This window comes from Belonocnema kinseyi, chromosome 7, assembly GCF_010883055.1.
Source record: "Belonocnema kinseyi isolate 2016_QV_RU_SX_M_011 chromosome 7, B_treatae_v1, whole genome shotgun sequence".
NCBI classification, from domain to species: Eukaryota; Metazoa; Arthropoda; class Insecta; order Hymenoptera; family Cynipidae; genus Belonocnema; species Belonocnema kinseyi.
Window position 1 is genome coordinate 16,883,108 of NC_046663.1, and position 20,577 is coordinate 16,903,684.

The 20,577-nt window shown below is 28.4% G+C and overlaps 1 protein-coding gene across 1 annotated transcript in view; it reads left to right on the forward strand.

Moving 5' to 3' along the window:
• Nucleotides 1-20,577, forward strand: part of LOC117176354 (discoidin domain-containing receptor 2) — a 212,220-nt gene that overhangs the window by 6,647 nt on the left and 184,996 nt on the right. The window contains exon 3 of the mRNA XM_033366596.1: nt 17,147-17,326. Coding sequence (XP_033222487.1) covers nt 17,147-17,326 — 180 coding nt within the window. The remainder of the gene's footprint in view (nt 1-17,146; nt 17,327-20,577) is intronic.

Consider the following 20,577-nt stretch of genomic DNA (forward strand, 5'->3'; position numbering starts at 1 on the left):
ACTCACTCACTCACTCACTCACTCACTCACTCACTCACTCACTCACTCACTCACTCACTCACTCACTCACTCACTTACTCACTCCCTCACTGACTTATCGTTACTACTTTCTTTTCAATCATTTAGCCTAGATATCCTCTAGGTAGAGTTGTAACACAGCTTCCCACTGATTTTATTGGTAAATATTAAACCGAAACCAGAAGTATAGGAAAGCGAGCAATTGTCAAATGAAATTTAAAAGTAAATTTACAATTTTGAAGAATAAAATAAGGAATAAGATTACATGAAATATAGACATATTAAAACTGTATGAAATATCTGAAAATTTAAATATTTAGAAAACAAACTATTTATTTAAAAATTGATTTTTTTGTGGAAAAATGCCTAGTTTTCGTTTACATTAATCTTTTTGGTCAAAAATTTATGTTTTTAGTTGAAGAATCATCTATTGGATCAACAATTTAACTTTTTTCTGAACGATTCATTATTTTAGTCGACAAGAAATTTTAAACATTTTTCTTAAATTTATATTTTTTAGTTTAAAAATAAACTATTTCGTTGAAAATTCTTCATTATAGGCTGAAAACTTATTTTTTTACTAAAAATTTACCATTTCACCTTTGATTAAAATTATAAAATTCACCTATTTAGTTAAAAATTATACTTTTTTGTGAAAAACTAATATAATTGGTTAAAGATTAATAATTTTAGTAGAAAATTAATTCTTTCGTTAGAAATTAATTTTCTTAAATAAAAATTTAACTATTTCATTTTTGGTTGAATATTGATCTCTTTTATTTCAAAATTCGTGTACTTTTTTGAAAAATCGTCTTTTTTTGGTAAAAATAAAATCAAGTTCTTTTTGGAAAACACAGCTATGTGGTAAAAAGTAATTTTTTTTATTAAGGATTTACGGTTTTAAAGGAAAGTTCAGTTGTTTTGCTTAAAAATGCATCTTAATTGTTTAAGAAAAACATTCAGTAGATAATATTAATTCTTCTGACTGAAAATGTAAATATTTAAAATTTCATTTGAAAGTTACTTTTTCCAGTTGAAAATACATGTAAATTGTTAACAATTCGTATTTTTGGTAACAAGTGAATAGTTAATAATTCTTTTAAACTTGCAGAGAATATTAGAAAAGACTCATCAAAAAGATATATATTCTTATTTGATTCGGGAAAAAGAATTCAGTCATCTTGAAAAATATCTAAACTATGTATTTGTTTGAAGAATTGTTTAAACAAATGCTGAAGAGAATCTGTATTTAATTAGTCTTGAGAAAAAATCAACAAGTAACTTTTCTACACTACTTTGCTTATAGGGTGACAATTTTTTTAGAAATATTTGTGAGCCACAAAATATTGTATTATGCATCTAGGAGGAGAAAAGAGACTTTTTTATGAGTGGTAATTTATGGTCATTTATGGTAATTTTTCAGATAAATAGGGTGGCTTATCATAAATTGACTAAAATTCAATTTCAAACATTTTTTCAAGTTTTCAAAAACTTATGGAAATTTTGCGAGATTGATAGAAATTTTACAGGTCAATATGGTGACTCACCATAAATTACTCAAAATTTTATTTGAAATATTTTCAGAAATTTTCAATCATTCATGGCAATTTTAGAAGTAAACAGGGTGATTTTCCATAAATCTCCAAAATTGAATTTTCAACATTTTTATGAATTTCCGGAAGTGTATGCAAATTTTTGGTAAATTATGGTTATTTCACAGGCAATTTTTCATAATTTACCATATATTGGCCGAAATTCAATTTTAAACATTTTTCTAAATTTTCGGAAATTTACGGAAATTTTTGGTCATTTTTTTTTTGATTTTACAGTTGAATATATTAATTTATCACAAATTACACAAAATTATATTTAAAACACTTTCATAACTTTCCAGAAATTTTCAGTCTTTTTCAGTCATTCATAAGAATTTTACCGGTAATTTATGATAACTTACCGTATATTGGCCAAAATTCGAAAGAAAAATATTTTTATAAATTTTCAGAAATTTATGGAAATTTTCGTTCAGCTAAGGTTATTCTACAGGTAAATATTGTAACTTACCATTAATTATCGAACCTTAATTTTTAAACATTTTCATGAATTTCCGGAAAGTTATGAAATTTTTTTTGGGAGTTTATGATAATATTACAAGTAATTTATGGCAGCTTAATATAAGTTATCCAAAATTTAATTTAAAAATCTATAAATTGTCGTAAATTTATGGAAAATTTAAGTAATTTATGATAATTATAGAGTTTGATATGGTAACTTACCATAAATTATCCGAAATTCAATTTTAGGCATTTTTATAAATTTTGGAAATGTTTGGTAATTTACGTTAAATTGATTAATTATACATAATAACTTTCCGTAAATTACCAAAAAATTCTATAATCTATAGCAAAATTTTTTACAGTTTTTACTGTAGGTCGGCTGATTAAAGTAAAATGCGAGCTCATAAATGTATAATTTTCATCATCTCCGTATGACGGCACTTTTTACTCCCTAGAGAGTAAAAGTAGAGCTTTAGCCCCGAATCATAGGCGTCGGAAAGGGCTAAAATCATCGATGTGTCATAAAAAATTATTTATAGATACTTTTAACCAATTAAGACGTCAAATAAATTATGTGAACCTCGTCCTGCTACATTTTCCTTTCCCTACTCCCTTGCCTTTCCTATATACTCGCCCTCATTAAAAATAATTTCCACGACTTTGACTCACTTTCCTAAATTAGTTTCCTCTAAATACCTCTAATTCCCAAATGCTTACTTCCCTTACTCCCTATCACTTCCCAATATCGCGTCCCTTATTTGTTATAATTTCACCTAATTTTCCTTTGCTCATTTTTTCTACTGATCCTACAACCTACCCCTTATTTCTATCTCTTTCACTACTTTGAGATCTAACATCATCCCTTTACTTTCCCTACTTACCCTAGCTTCTAATGCTTACACCCCCCCCCCCTTTCCTTAATTTTCCCTTCTTCTCTTTTCTTTATTACCCCTTGGTTTTCCTACTTCTTTTTCCCTTATTAGCCTCTACTTATTCTCCCCTATTTTTCACTCTACTTTCCCTGCTTCCTCTGCTTCATATCCTTCACCTACTTTATTTACACTGATCCTCTCATTTTCCTAACTTTACATCTGCACACTTCCTCTCATTTACCTTTATTTTATCGTTAAAAACTTTGAACTACACTCAAACCCAAAAGATATGAGAAGCTCGGAAATCAGAGAATCCAAAGATACGAGTGCAAAAGGGGCTCCCACACCTGCGACAATAAGATTTCGGGTGTAATGCGTGAGAACGCACACAGGTCTACTTCACGCACGCGCACACCGAATGCGAGGCAGGGCGCATTTGCGAGCGGCTGACTCTCATATTGGGTGTAGTTGAGTGGGAACAATTCTGCTCTCTCCATTGGAGTTGGGACGCTTGTGTCTGTGAAGCGTTCGTATCTTTGAAGTTCGTATCTTTGGAGTTCGAGTGTTTTTTATATTGCAGGTGCTATCCCCTCTCCTATTTTCCTCTTTCCCATTCCCTGAATTCTCTTGTGATCACTTTTCCTACTGCCCCTTACTTCTTTTGCAATTGTGTTGCTAAATAAATAATCAAAATTTTGTTTATTAAAAATCAAAAATCGAAATTTTTTCCAAATTTAAAAACCTTTGATTAAAAAAAAAAGTCAAAACCGAATGAATAAAGTAGTCAAGAAATGTGTTTGTCTAGAGAATTCTTTTTCACTTCATTGTTTAGCGTGGAGATCCAAATAAATCTATCTATCCATCATGCGCGAATCTGAGATTAACTTAGATTTATGTGCGCACATGGGTGTGCATTAATCCAGCAAATGGCCAGACAGGCACAACTCGCCATCTGTGCTTTTGACTCTGGCTGCCATTGGTGCTTGAATTGCCTCCCGGAAATACAGTATAACTATAACGCGCTGCTATAAAAGAGAAAGGGCAATCAAGTTTAATTGACATTCGGATAGCCACGCCTGCTGGGCATAAATTTCATAAAGTCACATATTTTGCTTTTTAATTTTTTATTAATTAGCATCTCATCCTTCCAGCGATTTAGGACGTAGTCCTCTGTCCCACAATGTGACAAAATAAATAATTAGGATTCCAAAAATTTAAGACTCTGCATTGTGGACTGTTTATAAATTATTGAGATTATTTTACCCCCCCCCCCATTTTCACCATCTAAAAAATTTTAACAAATTTATTAAGACCACCTCCCTTTCTATATTACGTTCTTTTTACATATTTTTAGCTATGTCCATAAAAAAAATATATAAAAAAAACTAGTTGTTAAATACCAGGGGGGGGGGGTTGACTCTAGAGTTCGAAAGGCAGTAAGGGACGGTACTTAAATTACGATCAAGTACGTAATTTTTGAAAATTCGCAAAAAATTTCTCCACAAGATTATATTTTTAGTTATAAAATGTACTATTTGGTTAGAAATTTAACAATTTTCTTAAAACGATCCTTTTTTATTGCAAAATTAACTGTTTTATTAAAAATTTGTCTTTTTGGGTTAAAAATTTCACTTTTTTCATAGAGTATTATCCTTTGTTTGAACTTCATATTTTGTTGCTGATAAGTCAACTAAAATCTTTTTTTGGTGAAAAATGTTTTTTGGGTAAATTTGTCTTTTTGATTCAAAAGTTCATCTTTTTTAGTAGAAATATTGCATCTTTCTAGCATAAAAATCGTTTTGGATAAAAATTCAACTCTTTTTTAAAAATCTTTTTTATTTAAAAATTCACCTGTTTTAGTAGAGCTGTCATCTTTTTTTAATAAAAATGTAAGTGATTGGTTAAAAAATCAACAATTTGATTGAAAAATCAAACTTTTTTGCTTAGAGTTCTGCTATTTTATTAAAAAATTGACTATTTCACAAAGAAATAACTTTTTTGTTGACTTCAATTTTCAATCGTTACCGAAAAAAGCATTTAAAAAAAAGAAGTTTAGTTAAGAAAATTCAAGAATTCTCAACGAAAAAGATGAGTTTTCAAATAAAAAATTTATTTTTATTCAATCAGATTCATTTACTACCAGCAAAGAAGAATCTTCAACAGAATTTAATAATTTCCAACCAAAAAGTTGTATTTTTTATATGAAATTTCAAATAAAAAGATTAATTTTCTTATAAAAAACCGAATTTTGAACGAAATTCAAGAATTCTTAAACAAAAAGTTAAATTTGTAACTGAAACAGATGAATTTTTAAACAAAAAGATTAATTTACTGCTAGTAAAGACGAAGTCGCCATAATATTTACAAACAAAAAATATGAATTTTTCATAAAATACAAGAATTCTCAACCTGAAGTGCCGTTTTTAAGAAAGGAAAAACATTTTTTTTTTTTGAAAAGCTGTTCAACTTTAAAACCTAGTTATTACATTTTTAATGAAAAATATGAATTTGTATACAAAAAGATTAGTTCCCTACACAAAAATCCAATTTTGACCAAATTTGAAAAATTCTGAACCAAAAAGTTGAATTTTTAATTAAAAAAGAACTTTTTTTAAAAAGATTGATTTACTACCAAAAAAGACGATTTGTAATTAAAATTAAAAATTTAATAACCAAAAAGTTGAAGTTTTGGGAAAGATTTTTTTTTTTAATTTTTAAGAAAGTAATTCAAATTTGAAACCTCGTTGTGAATTTTTTTTTGAATATGCATTTTCAAATAAAAAGATTAATTTTTTAACAAAAAAAGCAAATTTTTCACTACGCTTGAAAATTATCAACGATAAAGTTGAATTTGTAAACAAAAAAAATTAATTGACGAACAAAAAGAAGAATTTCTAATCAAATTGGAGAATCAAAAAAAAGAGATTAATTTACTACCAAAAAGACGAATTTCTAATTCAATTCAAGAATTCTCAAACCTGAAGTTTAATTTTTAAGAAAGGAAGAACATTTTTTTATTTATAAGAAAGTCGTTCAACTTTAAAACCTAGTTTTTACCCTTTTCACAAAAAAGATTAATTTTCTACAAAAAAAAATCAAATTCAGACCATATTTGAAAAATTGTCAACCAAAAAATAGAATTTTTAATAAAATTCAAGAACTCCGAACCAAAAAGTTGAATTTTCAGGAAAGAAATTTTTTGAATTTATAAGAAAGTAGTTTAACTTGAAAACCAAGTTGTGAATTTTTTAAAATAAAATATTAATTTTTTGAAGAAAATGCGAATTTTTAACTACATTCAAGAATTCACCATGAAAAAGTTGAGTTTTTAAACAAAAACATTTACATCCCAAAAGATGAATTTTTAATCAAATTGAACAATTTTGAAAAAATTGAATTTTTATTTAAAAAAGAAGAATTTTTAAACATAAAGATTAATTAAGTAGTAAAAAAATAATAATAATGTTTAATAAATTCAAAATTCCTCGACCAGGAGGTTGATTTTTTAAGAAAGCATTTTTTTTAATTTTTAAGAAAGTAGTTGAACTTTAATACGAAGTTGTGAATTTTTTTGAATATGAATTGTTAAATAAAAAAAATAATTTTTTAACGAAAAGGCAAATATTCAACTAAATACGTAACTTCTCAGCCAACCTGTTGAATTCTCAAATAAAAATATGAATTTTTAATAAGTTTAGAGAAAAAGAGCAAAATTCTATGGAAAATCGAATTTTTAACAAAAGTCAAGTATTCTAAAAAAAAGTTAAATTTGCAAATGAAAAAGATTAATAAACAAACAAAAAGTTCAATTCGACAACAAAAAATACTAATTTGCAATAAAATTGAAGAATTCTCAACCAAAAGTCGGATGTTTATAATAGGAAATGTTTTTGTTCTAAAAGTAATTTAAATTTAAAACCTAGTTTTTACATTTCTAACCAAAAATACAATTTTTTTAAATAAAAGATGAACTTTCTAAGAAAAAGTGAATTTTCAACATAATTTAAGAACTATTTACCAAAATGTGGAATTTTTAACTAAAAAGAACCAACTTTCAATACAATTATGTTATTCTCAAACGAAAAATTTAACTTCTAACTAAAAAAGACAAATTTTTTAACAAATATCAATTCGCACCCAAAGGAAGAATTTGCTATATGATTCAAGAATTCTTTACCAAAAAGCTTAATTCTTAACTAAAGAAGATGAATTAAAAAAGAAAATTAATTTAATACCAAGAAAGGCAAACTTTAAATGAAATTCTAGAGTTCTGAGCAATAAAATTCAAGTTTAAGCTATGAAAGCCTAAAATTTTTATAATCTGTCACCTATTTTCAAATTGAAAAATTAATATTTGTATTCCAATGATTTGATTACAATTAATTGCATAAATGCAGTCAATATTTTCAATACAATTTTATTTACGTCAACAAATATTTTCCACTCAACGGTGCTTTTGTAAAGAATTAATTGCGATTCTGAATTTATTTCATAATTCAAAAATTCTTTGGGGCGGAAAATTAAATCATTTATTCAAACAATAACCGAAATCTAACACATTGAAAGCCAAAATTAATGCTGGAATTATTCAGGTTATTTATACATGCAATAAATAATTTCACTCATTTATTGTATATGTATTGTATATATTTTTAGTGCTAAATAAAATTTCAAAAGTGGGATTTCCATAGTGAAACTTTTTTTATCGAAATAATTAAATTTATGTAAGAATATAATAGGTTCTTTCTCTCTAGAGATATTTATTAAACTATAAATTTAATATATTTTATCACAGATTAAGCAAGTTTATTTCTTTCATATTATTTGAAAAATAGATTTTTATAATAAAGTATTCTCATTAACATGATTAAAAAATGATGATACAATTACTTTTTTGAAAATTATTATTTTCTGATTGAAAATTAACCTTTTATAAAAGGGAATAAGTGATTTTTAATTGAAAATTCAATCATTTTATACCAAACTTCTTTTTGTTTGCAAATTCATCTCTTTTTTTGGAAAGTCCACTATTTTATTAAAAAAATTTTTTTAGTTAAAAGTCAAACCTATTGTTGAAAATAATAATTGAATAATTGAATTGATAGTTTTCGATCTAATTGAACTATTCAACTGAAGATTAAATTTTTAGCTAAAATTAATCTTTTTGTGCTACAAATTCAACTCTTTTGTGCAAAAAATTTATATTTTCCGAAGAAAAATTGAACTGTTTCGTAGAAAACTTTTCTTTTGGTTTAAGCAATAATTATTCCGCAAAAAAATTATTCTATTAAGTTGCAAAGTTAACAATTTGGTCGAAAAACAACTTTTTCCCAAATATCTATTTTTGGACTTAAATATTTCACTTTTATCCACGGAATTTGCCTTTTTGCTTCAAAAAATTCAAAAACTTAGTTAAGGCTTTTTTCCCTCCTGATTTTGTTGTTGTTACACATTCGTGTTTTTCGTTTCAAATTTCTTGTTTTTCATTTTAAATTAAAATATGTTTTGGTCGAAATATTGACTATTACGTTTTTTACGGAAGACTGATCTCTTTGGCTGAAAATTGAATTAATTGTGAATTTTTTTTTATCATTGGAAATGTATTTTTTAACCAAAAATTAAAGTTTTCAATTTTTAATTGAAAGATTATCTTTCGGAATTAAAAATTAAACTATTTACTTAAAAATATTAACAATTTGTTTGGACTTTTTTGTATTTTGTTGAAGAAGCGTATTTTCTTTTTAATAATTTGCAAATTGAACTATTTTTTTTGTGGTGGAGAATTTATTGTTGTTAGTGTGAAATAAAACAATTTACTTAGACATGAATTTTTTTTAATTTGACTTCTTTGATTGAAAATTAAACTTTCTGTTGAAAATGTTTAACTTTTCTGTTTGTCGCATTCTTTCTTTAAACGAAAAATATAACTATTTCATTTTTAAATTAAAAATTTATCTTCTTCAGTTGCAAATTAAACTATTTAGCAGAAAATTAAACTATGAGTTAAAATTCATCTATATTTTTGTCAATGCAAAAATCAGTATTTGGAATTAAAATATTAGGAATCTGAAGCGTTATAAATTAAGAGATATTTATTTGATAATAAATACAATATGTATTTCCAAATCAGAAATACTGATAATCTGAAAAAAATTGGCTAAACTCGACTAGCTTACTGAACCTTGATTACTCGTTTTGTAATGAAACATGAGCTTCCGTCAGAAGCAATATCGTGATCATCAATATAAAAGCGATTGAACCATTGCGGTTATTTATCTGTGAAATTGAAAATAAAATAAGAATCAAATGTGAAAGAAATTCAGGGTAAACTAATAGCCAGGAAAACTTGATATGAAAAAGAATGTTCCTGAGTCTATCAGAAATGGAGTTGATGCAACGAGCGTTCAATATTTAAAATCAATTCACGCCTTTCTTCGAAATCTGAATATATTTGGATTGAGAATGGTGGTTTGTGGAATCGTATTACGTTTCCCTTACTGATAAATCTTCTCCTCATTCTGAATAATCCATGGCATCTCTTTGCAAACAAATCTGCGGAAAAGAAGTTTGAGGGAGAGACAGGGATATTTGATGAGGTTTATATACGAACATGAAATCTATCTTTATAAGCTTTATGTTGCTGCTGAAGCCAATATAGAATTTTTTTAGGGTTTCGTAACCCCGGGCAGAAACCCTTATAGATTTAGTCCAGTTTCCTTCCATCGTACTTCTATTTCTAAAAAAAAAACGTGGGGGGAAATGATGTGATCGAAAGAAGAGGAATTAGGGGAATAATAGGTAAAGTATTGATACAAGTAGGTAAATGAAAAAGGGGAAGTAAAGGTAAATTAAGGGACAGTGTGTAAACTGATGTGAGAATTAGGAAAATAAAAAAGGGGAATTGAGGGGAGGATAAGTGGAGGACGTCATGTAACACTAGGACAGGAGAAGAAGGTAAAGTGAGGTGTACTTAAGGAAGGAATGTACGGGAAATAGATGGGGAGTGTGGAAAAGTTAGGAGAGAAAAATTATAAAAAGTAATACGAAAGAAGGGATGCGTAAGCAGTAGGAGTGAGGGCAAATTAGATGAGAAGAATTAAGAAAATAAATAAGAGGTAAAGTCGCAGTGATAGGATTTCAAATTGATTAAAAGTAAAAGGAAATAATAAGAAAGGAAGTAGGGACTTTCAGGAGAAATAGAGTTAAGTAAGTAGGAAATGTAAGAAGTAGGAATGTTAGGTATATATAGAAAAATAAGAAAGGTAGATTTAGGGGGAATAACAAGAGTGTAAGCAGGAGAAGTTATGGGAAATGGAGACGAGAACACTTTCCTCACAATCTTCTTACAAGCAGAATGTCAACGTCATTCCTTATACTTGAAGGACCTGGGCTCATATTCCAGCGGAGCTAGAGAGCGTTTTTTCCACAATCTTAAAAATTTATCAATATTTTATTAAAATTGATTATCACCAAGTAGAAAATCGAAATTAACATCTTAAACTAATAACTAATTTCCCTTGTCAAAAAACCTACATCACTAATATAAACAAATAGGGTTGAAAATATTTTGAGGAAATTTTGGTGAATATTTGTAGCCAAAGCAGGAAATGTTAGGGAAAAGAAGAGTGTTAGAAGTAGGAAAAGTGAGGTTTAATTATGTAAAGTGATGAAGAGAGATTAGGCGAAGTAGGGTAAACTGATGTTAGCAGTAGGGGGACGAAAAGGTGGATGTAGGGAGAAATTAGGGAAGGATAAGCGAGATATTAATGTAAAATTAGGTAAGGGGAAGCGAGGAAATGAATTTGCACTTAAGAAGAAATGGGGAGGGGATAAAGAAACAATGAAAGGAAATGAGAAGACATAGCGGGAGTGAGGGCAAATGAAAGGTATGCAAGTAGAAGAAGTAATGAGAAATGAGAGAGGGAGGTATGAGCTATTGCATCGGGGTTGAAGTGGAGGTAATGGGAATTCAGAGGAGGGAAAGTGAAAGGAAATAATGTAAAACGAAGTAGGGGAAGGGAGAAGTAATACGAGTTCAGTAACTAGGAGAGGTAAAAAGAAACGAAGGTTGGAAAAGTATGGGATGTGTGGGCAAATTAGGAGCGGTAGGGTTGCCAGAAATAAGGAGAAGGCAAGCATGAGAAGATAGGAGAAATAAAAGGAGGTTAATTTTGAAATGTATATGCAAATGAGAAGTTGGTAAGAAGGTCAATAAAGGGAACGGGAGAGCAGGCGAAGGCGAGAATGTGAGAATAATTTAAAGGAGAATGAATAGGGGCAGTAACACAAAATGAGAAGACGAAAAGAAGGGAAAAAATAAAAAAATTAGACGAGTGCAAATAAGGGAAGCGAAAGAAAATTATGGTGTGACAATAGAGGAATAACAGTGAAAAGGAGGAGTGGGATGAGAGGGAGGTGGTAAAGTAATTATAGGGATTCCTACGAACCATAAGAAAAAGGTACATATAATGTGTGTGGAAATTTGGGGAAGAATTGTAAGCGAATTAGGAAACGTAAGGGAAAGTTAGAGTGTTGCAAGTAGGGCAAGTAAGAGTAAATAATTTAAGATGATTAAGAGGGATAAGGGATAGTTGCTGAAAACTGATGGGAGAATTAGAGAGATGAAAAATGAGAAGTAAGCGGAATTAAGGGGGTGTATAAGTAGACGACATCATGTAAAATTATGGAAGGGTAAGAAGGTAAAGTGAGGTGAACGTAAAAGGGAATATAGGGAAATATAGGGAAAGTAAGGAAAATTAGGGGAGAAGAATTATAATAAGTTGGATGAAATAAGGGATGCGTAAGTAGCAGGACTAAGGGTAAGTAAGAGGAGGACAAGTAGCGAAATAAATTAGAGGTACACTGTAAGTGATGGCATTTTGATTAGAGGGAAAGTAAAAGGAAATAAGGAAAAAGGAAGTAGGGCCTGTGAGGAGAAATGAGAGTTGAGTAAGTAGACAATGTAAAAATTGGAAATGAAATGTAAGTATGTGAAATGAGAGAGTTAAAGTAACGGGAAATACGGGGAAAGTAAGCAGGAGAAGATAGTGGAAATGAAATTAGGGTAATTAAGAAAAGTGTTGAAAAATGAGAGCCGGGTATTTGAGGAAAGTGGTAAGAAATGAGAAGATGAGAAGAAGGTGAAGTAACAAATAAATGAGAGGAGTGAAAATAGGTCAAGTAAATGGAAATTATGAAGTAAAATAGAGAAACTCAGGTTAAAAAGAGGCAGAGTGACGAGGTTAAGTGAAGAGAAGGTTTCACGGGAACCATAGGCAAATAAGGTTGAAGATATAGTGGGGAAATTTTAGGAAATGTTTGTGGGCAAAGCAGGAAATGTAAGAGGAAATAAGAGTTTTACAAGTAGAGTAAGTAGGGATAAATTATGTGAAGAGATGGAAGGAGATTATGCGTGGTGGGATACACTAATGGGAGAAGTAGGGGAATGAAAAGGTGGAATTAAGGAAAAATTGTGAGAGGATAAGCAAAGGAATTAATGTGCAATTTGGGAAGGGGAAGTAGATAAGATTAGCGGAACTTGAGCGAGAAAAGTACAGAAAAGGAGCAAGTTGTGATGAAAATTAGAAGAGAAATATTTAGGATAGGGGAAAGGGAGATATATTATGTTGGGTGGTAAGAGAAATATAAAGAGGACATAGAAAAAGTAAGCGGAAATGAAAAGAAAGAACGTATAAGAAATAAAGGGGAAAATATCAGTGAGAATGACGAAAAATCAGATGACAAGAATTAGAAAAAGTAAGGTGAAATAAGGGGTGGGTTATTAGCGGACGCAAGGACAAATAAAAAAAGAAAATAAGTAGGAGAATACATGAGTAATAATATAATGGAAAGTAAGAGAAATAAGGTAAGGGGTTAAGTGCAAGTGATGGGAATCGAAAGGGAGAGAATGTGAAAGGAAATGAGAAGAAATAAATTAGGGAAGCAAGAAACAATAAGAGTTAAGTAAGTAGAAGTAGTTAAGAGAAGCACATCGAGGGAAAGTAAAGGAAGAATAGGAAAATTAGAAGATGTTATGTTAGAGGGATTAAAGGGAGGATAAGTAGGAGGAGATAGGGTGATTGAGTGGAGGACCATGAAAAATGTGTTGGAAAATGAGGGGTTGGTAATAAGCTGAATAGAAAAAAATATAGGAAAGGGAAATTATTAAAGTGAGAGAAAATTAAAGAAGAGCAAATAGGGTGAGTGATTAATAATGAAAGTGTACCAAGCAGAAAAAGTAAGAAGAGCTGAAGCGAAGGCTAGTAGATTCAAAGTGGCGAAATGAACGGGAGAATGTGATGGTAGTGAGTTCAAGGAAGAGGAAGCACTGTAAATTATTCGAAATTAGAGTGAGTAGGAGAGGGGAACTTAGGGCTGAAGAATGGTTGTAGGGTGAGAAGAGTTCCTGGTTGTAGAGTCAAAAGACGGGAAAATATAAGAGAAGAAATTTGTTTAAGGGGAGGGGGGAAGGATAAAGTGTGTGAAAAAAATAGAGAGCTGTAGGGGAAGTGTAAAATAAATAAATGGCTGTTTACAAATAATTCGAAATGGATTCCATTCGGAAATTGTTTAAACAATTTTTACCCATGCATTCATAGTTTCGATATTTCTAAATAATAGGCTCACTGATTTTCCACAGAATCAACTAAGAATTTTTTCGGATGACTCTTTGCTATGATATTTTAGAAACATAAGGGACCTATTAATGATCTTTAAAAAAGTTTATAAACAAATTAATAATTAGGCTAATTTAAAAAGAATATTTTCGTTTTTAAATAGAACAAGTAAGAATATTTTTCCCAACTATTAAATAATTAAACAATTTTTAGAAGCGACGATAAAATTATGGCAATAGGGTAGTGAAAACTCTCTACAATGACATTCTTACGTGATTTTCTAAAATAACTAGATTATTGGTTCAAAAATAATCATGATTTAATTTCCTTAAAGCAAATTGATAAAATAATTTATAATTTTTATGAATTGTTAAAGCATATTGAAAATCATAACAAAGTTATTTTTCACTCATTTATTGAAATAATTAAGCATTCTGTCAGAAAATACCCAAAATTTAAACTCTTTAAATCAAATTGTTTAAAAAACTAGTAATTCTTGAGATTTGCAAAATTTAAAAAAAGGAGTCATCGGAAAAAATATTCGTAGTCGATGTTTTAGAGAAATTTACCCTTTTTCTTTGAAAATATGCAAAATGTAAACTGCTTTTTTTAAATTGTTCAAATATTTACCAAATCGCATCGGTTTTCAATGAACTGATATAAAACATGGCTTTTTTCACATTTTACACAAAAGCTCTGGATCTCCATGAACCAGAAAGAGCCAATCTCGAAAAATGAAAAATAAGGTCAATTTTATTTTTAAATACAAAATGAATCTAATTTTGAATCCAAAATATCAAAACGAATTAATAGAAACCAAAAATGTCAAATATTTGATCAACTTTGCTAAAGATTCATTTTATTTGTTTGGAATCCATTACTTTAGTTGAAAATTAAAATATTTGTTAAAAAAATTTGTTGTAGAAAATTAATTTTATCAATTGAAAATTAAACGATTAACATTATTTTTTAAGAACGGGTCGTTTTTAGTTTAGAGTTTAACTAATTAGTTGAAAATGAACTTTTTTGTAGAAAATTTATGCTTTTGGATCAAAAGTTTTAATTTTTCTAAAAAAATTTTTTATTGAAAATTAAAATACTTATTGTTTGACACATCAACTATAACATATTTCGTTCAAAATTCATCTTTTTGGTGAAATTTTCCTGTCTTTGATTTCAAATTAAAATCATTAAAAATTTACGATTTAATTTAAAGCTCAACTATTTTTTAGAAATTTCAATCATTAAAGAAAATTAAGACTAATTTGTTAAATAATTCTCTTTTGTTCTTTTGAAATCAGCTTTTTGGTAAAAAATGAAACTAATTTCTATTAATGTTTTATTTTACTTTATTTCTTTAATTTTTCCTTTTGCATGAAACTTAGACTGTCTTATTGTGAAAGAAATTGTTTGTTTTATAATTAAATAATTCTTTCATGAAAAAGTGACTGTTTTTTTTTTAAATTAGCCTTTTTTAGATTAAAAATTCATGTATTGTTGTAGAAATCTTTTTAGTAAAAAATTCAACATACTTTTAATAAATATTATCTTCTTTGGTGCAAAGACTCGACTATTTAGTTAAAATACAGCTGTTTGTGTTTAGAAAATTTTTTAATAATCATTTATCGCCATTTTCAATTTTCTATTTTTTAAGTGTTTAATGTTAAAATTTTTCAATTTTGAAATTAAAAATTTCTTTACTTTTAATGTTACCCTTTCTAAACCACAATACCCTTTGCTTTTCGAAATTCCCATGTAAATAGAAGAGGAGTTAGAGAGATAGGGAGGGGACAGATAGTTGAGACATAGGGAAAGAAAGGGAAGGGGTTTTAGGTTGAAATATGAAAAAAGTTGGAAAAGGAACTGAGTATGATGAAATCAGTACAGTGGTGTTAAAGAATTTGAGAGAAGAAATATTTAGAAGTCGTAAGAGGAACTGCGGGATGAGTAACGCTATGTAAAGCAGAGAAAGGAAGGGTGGGATAACAAAATGGATGAAGGGGAAGTTAGATAAGAAGAATTTAAAAAAGTTTGGAGTCGAAAGAACCATGTGGGAGTTGAAGTAAGATTTAAGGTGAAGGTGGGGTGGGTAGTAAGTGTAGGAGAAGTAGTTTTAGTTGGGGAAATAGGGGAAAAGGTGGTATGGAAGTGTTGAAAGTGAAGTTGTCGCAGATAAAGGTCTGAAAGGGACAGGAATTGTGGTTAAGAGTGTGTTAGGCGGGGAATTATAGTACTGGTGGGAAAATGTGAGAAAGGAGGCGGGTCAACGGAGAAAAATCATGCGTGGCAGATATTAAAAGGTTTAATTAGAAAAAGAAACTGAGAAAGATGGAATAACTGCAGTAGGGGTGTAACAGGAAGCGAGAGGTAAAAATTTATAAGAAGTAAGAGAAAAGAAGGAAGGAAAAAGGGTATGCGAAGAAGGTGAGAGAAGTAATAGAAGAAAAGGACGAAGGGAATCAAGGCAAAAGGAAGTAAAGGAAGTGAGAAGTTAGAAGAACAGTGGAGAGATTCGACGTGAGATTTTAAGTCGAGCGTGGGCTATTTAATGAGTGGAGAAAAAGTAGGAATAGTTAGAAAAATAGGGAAAGATAGGGTATGGAAACGAGGATATGGGGAGTAGCGGCGAATAAGGAGGGAGAGGGGCCGAAATTTCGTTAAAAAAAGGTGACCGGGGAGGTGAAGGAAGCTAGTTGAAGATAGAGGGATAAGAAAGTGTTAGCATGGGAAATATAGTAGTGATAGGAAAATAAGAAAAAGGAGGCGGATCTGGGAAATAAAAACATGCGATGGAGAGATCAAATGTAATAAGTTGGGAAATGAACTGATGAGGATGGAATAACTGCAGTAAGAGTGTGAAAGGAAGTGAGAGATAAGAATTCGAAAGTAGTAAGAGAATGTGGGTGATGAGAAAGGGGATGTAAAGAACGAAAGAGAAGGAATAAAAAAAGGACGAAGGGAAGTAACGTAAGAGAAATTAAAGGAAGTAAGTAGTGCGAAGGACAATGGAGGGAGTGTACGTGCGGAGAGGTGTTGTGCAGAGTTGGATTCGTGTTGATTGGAGCAGAAGTAGGGACAGTTGAGGAAGTAGGGGGAAGTGGTGTTATTGAAATAAAGATAGACAGATTAATTGCGGATTAAGGAGGAAAAGGGACATAAATGATGAAGAAGAAAAAGTGAGTAGTAGAGTAAAGGAGGCTAGTAAAAGGTGGAGAGTGCTGATATTGGAAAGTGAAGAGATGGGGAAGTAAAGAAATGGAAAAATGGAGAGATGAGAAAATCTGAGGAAGGAAATTATAGTATTTGGAATAAAATAGGAGAAAGTAGGTGGGGTAGGAGAAAAAATCATTGGAGGGGATATTTAAATGGCTCAACTAACATTTTAATAGCACTCTTTTCCATAATATTACCTGATTTTTCACTTTGATTTTTAATCGTTTCTGAATCTCCTTAATAAGCTTCTTTTTTAATTTTCAGCGAATTCGCGAAGGAAATAAGATGATTCACAATGTGCACGCTATTTATAGGAAGAACTTGAGACAAAAATAAAAAAGGTCAATAAAGGTGGTTTTTAATCTGATTTCAGAGGGGCTGGTCTCGTACTCGATTCCTCAAGGAATTCAGAGAGGTTCGGAAGTCGACCTAACCGACAGAACGTATGATGGTCAAGAAGATAGTGGGTACCTCTCTGGTGGGCTTGGTCAACTGGTGGATGGGCAGAAGGGTTCTGACAACTTTAGACTCGATGTCAACGGTAATGGGAAAGGTAACGTCCAGTTCTAAGAACTTTCGTAGCTTTGGATTGCAAGTTTGTACAACTTTCCCTAAGATGTCGACTTAAACCATCAAGTGACCAAATATTGATCTCGTTCCAGAACTCTGACGGCTAAACAAAAAATTAGTTTTTTGGATAAACTTTTTGAAACTCTTAACTTTGATTTATTTTAAACTCCTTTAATCCACCTTTTTTAATGCAATGATTACGAAAGTTATTAATTAATTACCGGAAAATATCAACTTTTTTTTTATTGCCTAGAATGCTGCGTAGTCCGACAAACACAATTTTTTTAGTCTGGACTTAAGACTGTTTAGCTCCAAAGCAAAAAGTGGAGCAGAAAATTGATTTTTTTATTTGAATCTAAATTTAAATTTTTGTGAATAATTTTTTTATTTCATCTTAATTAAATTGTTTTCTAACCTCATATTTTAAAAGTATTGTTAGTGAACTTTGATGTTTATTGAGACTCGCCTCTTTTATTATTTTGGTTGTTTTCTTCATTTAAATGAAAAATTAGTTAACAGAACGTTACTTGAAAATGAAACTATTTGTTTCAGAATTATTCCTTTTTGCTTAAGAGTTTTATTATTTGGATGAAAGTTTAATTATTCTCATAAGAAATTTTATTACGAAGTCATAATCTTTTGTTCAAAATTAAAATTATTTCTTCCAATTTTTTGTCTCAGTTTAAGCATTCAACTGGTTGTTTGAAAATCAACTTTTTTGTTTAAGATTCAAATGTTTGTACAAACATATATATTTTTCGTTAAAAATTTAACTGTTTATTTAAAAACCAACATTTTTGTGACAAATTAAACTGTTTGGATGAAAATAAACATTTTTGTTAGAAATTTTAGCAGTTTGGTCGAAAATTAACTCTATTGTTTAAAATTTAACTGTTGAGCAGAAGATTATATTTTTTATCAGAAATTAAACTAATTTATTGTAAATTTGTTCTTTTTTGTTAAAAATTAATTAATCTTTTTTATTACAGAATTTTACGTCTTAAAAATTGGTTCTTTTCTTGGTTGAAAACAATTTTTTTCAACTAAAACTTTCAATATTCGATTTTCACTTGATTGAAATTTGTAACTCTATGTTAAAAATTTATCGTTTAGTTGCCCATTTATCACAGTTGTTAATAATTAATTTTTTCTGTTAATAATTTACCCAATTTTTTAGTAATTAATAAAAACATTTCTCTTCGGTATAAAATGAATCTTTGCAAAATGAAAATGTTAATCTTTCAGTTTTGGTTTAAACTTAAAGTTATTTTTATTAAATAATAAATTATTTGTTTAAAAATTTTTCTATTTTATTAAAAGTTATCTTCTTATATTAATATAAATGTTTTTAAATAAACATCAATCTTTTTCGAATAAAATATAAGCCATTACATTTTTTGTTGAAGATTCATATTGTTAGGTTGAAATTTCATAATTTTTTTACGATGTTAGTTCCCTGAAAGACAATTTAAAATGTAAACAATTTTTCAGCTCTAAAAGAAAAAATTAAAAACAGAAAATTTATCTCAGTGGGGGAAAACCGTTCTTCTTTGTTCTAAAAAATTTTCAGGTTAAAAGAAGTCAAGCCTGAAAAGTGAATAATTATTTGGTTTGAAATAGAGGAAAATTAAAATGAGCCCATTTTGTTAATTTATAAAAAAAAGTTTTGCACTTGCAAAATAAAACTTTTATAAAAAAGGAATTTTTTTTAGTTGAAAAAGAGAAAATCGTAAAAATAAATCTTTTTTTTTACTTATTTCTGCATTTTTCACTAAAATATCTTTAAAATATGCTTGAAACCATGTTAAACTTTATAAGTCATTTAATAATCATAATTGTAAAACATTAATTAAATATGTAATATGGTAGCCAGATAAATTAAATGTTTTTTTTTCACATTTTGAATTTTATACGAAACCGTTCTTAACTTTGCAAGGAAATCAATCAGTTTCAATCATAAAATTTTTTGTCACGAAATTTTTGAAATTTAATCTAAATATTTGAATTTACGAGCAAAAAAATAAATTTTCAAACAAGAAGAATAATTTTCAACATCAGAATATTAATATTTAAGAAAATACATAAACTTCCAACTAAAAAGATACTTTTTAACCAAATATTTGTCTTTGACTAAAAAGATAAATTATTAACCAAAAATGGAATATTTTACATTTTCCGATGAAAAATTTTAAAATTGAAACAATAACCATTTGGGAAAATATTTAAATTCATTACTTCAATTCAATTTGCAATTCGAAACATAAATTTTTAAGCATGATTTATAATGATCTTTTTTCAAAAAATACGACTTTTCAACCAAATACTTTTTCACAAAATTGTTGAACTTGTGACTAAATAATTTATTAAAAAAAAATTAAAAACATAAATTTTTAACCAAAGATAAAATCATTGTATTTAAAATTTTTAATTTGGGGTTTTAGTAAAAAAAAACATATTTTACACAAACTAATTAAATTTTTAACTAGAAAATATAGATTTATAATTAAAAGTGGAATAGTTCAAAGTTTTAGCTAAAAAAACTGGTGTAAACTTTTTTGTTGTACATTTAAAAATTTGATGATTTTTCTTTTCTTTTTTAAACGAACGAATAGAATAGCTTAATATTTTATAAAAAATTTCATTTTAAAATTACAAGACAAAGTTTAAGTTTAAGTTAAGTCTAAGTTTAAGTTTGAGTTTAAATTAAGACAAAAAGTTTCATTTTATACAAAGAGGCGAATTTTTATCATAAAAGTTAATTCTTAACCAAGTAATTATATTTTCAAACCAAAGGTGTAGAATTTTAAACAAGAAGATTAATTTATAACCGATAAGGATAAATTTCAAGAAACTAAATAAATTTCCAACAAATTAGTTAATTAGAAACCTAATTTTTGAACCAAGAAAACAAAATTTTAACAAAAAGATCAACTTTTTAAATAAAAATATAAATTTTGAAATGGGAATATTAACTTTCTACCAATTTTCTACCAATTTTCCACGTAAAACTTAATATTTAACCAATTAAATTTTTTACCAAAGTAGCAGAATTTTCAAACAAAAAAATGACTTTTGCACAAATTTATTGAACTTATAGCTAAATAATTAAATTTTTTAACGGAGAACATGAATTTTTTATCAAAGATGTTATTATTACATTTTTGGTTTGAAATGTTAAGATATTACTAAAAAAAATTTAACAAAATTGTTTAATTTTTAACCAAAAATATTAAT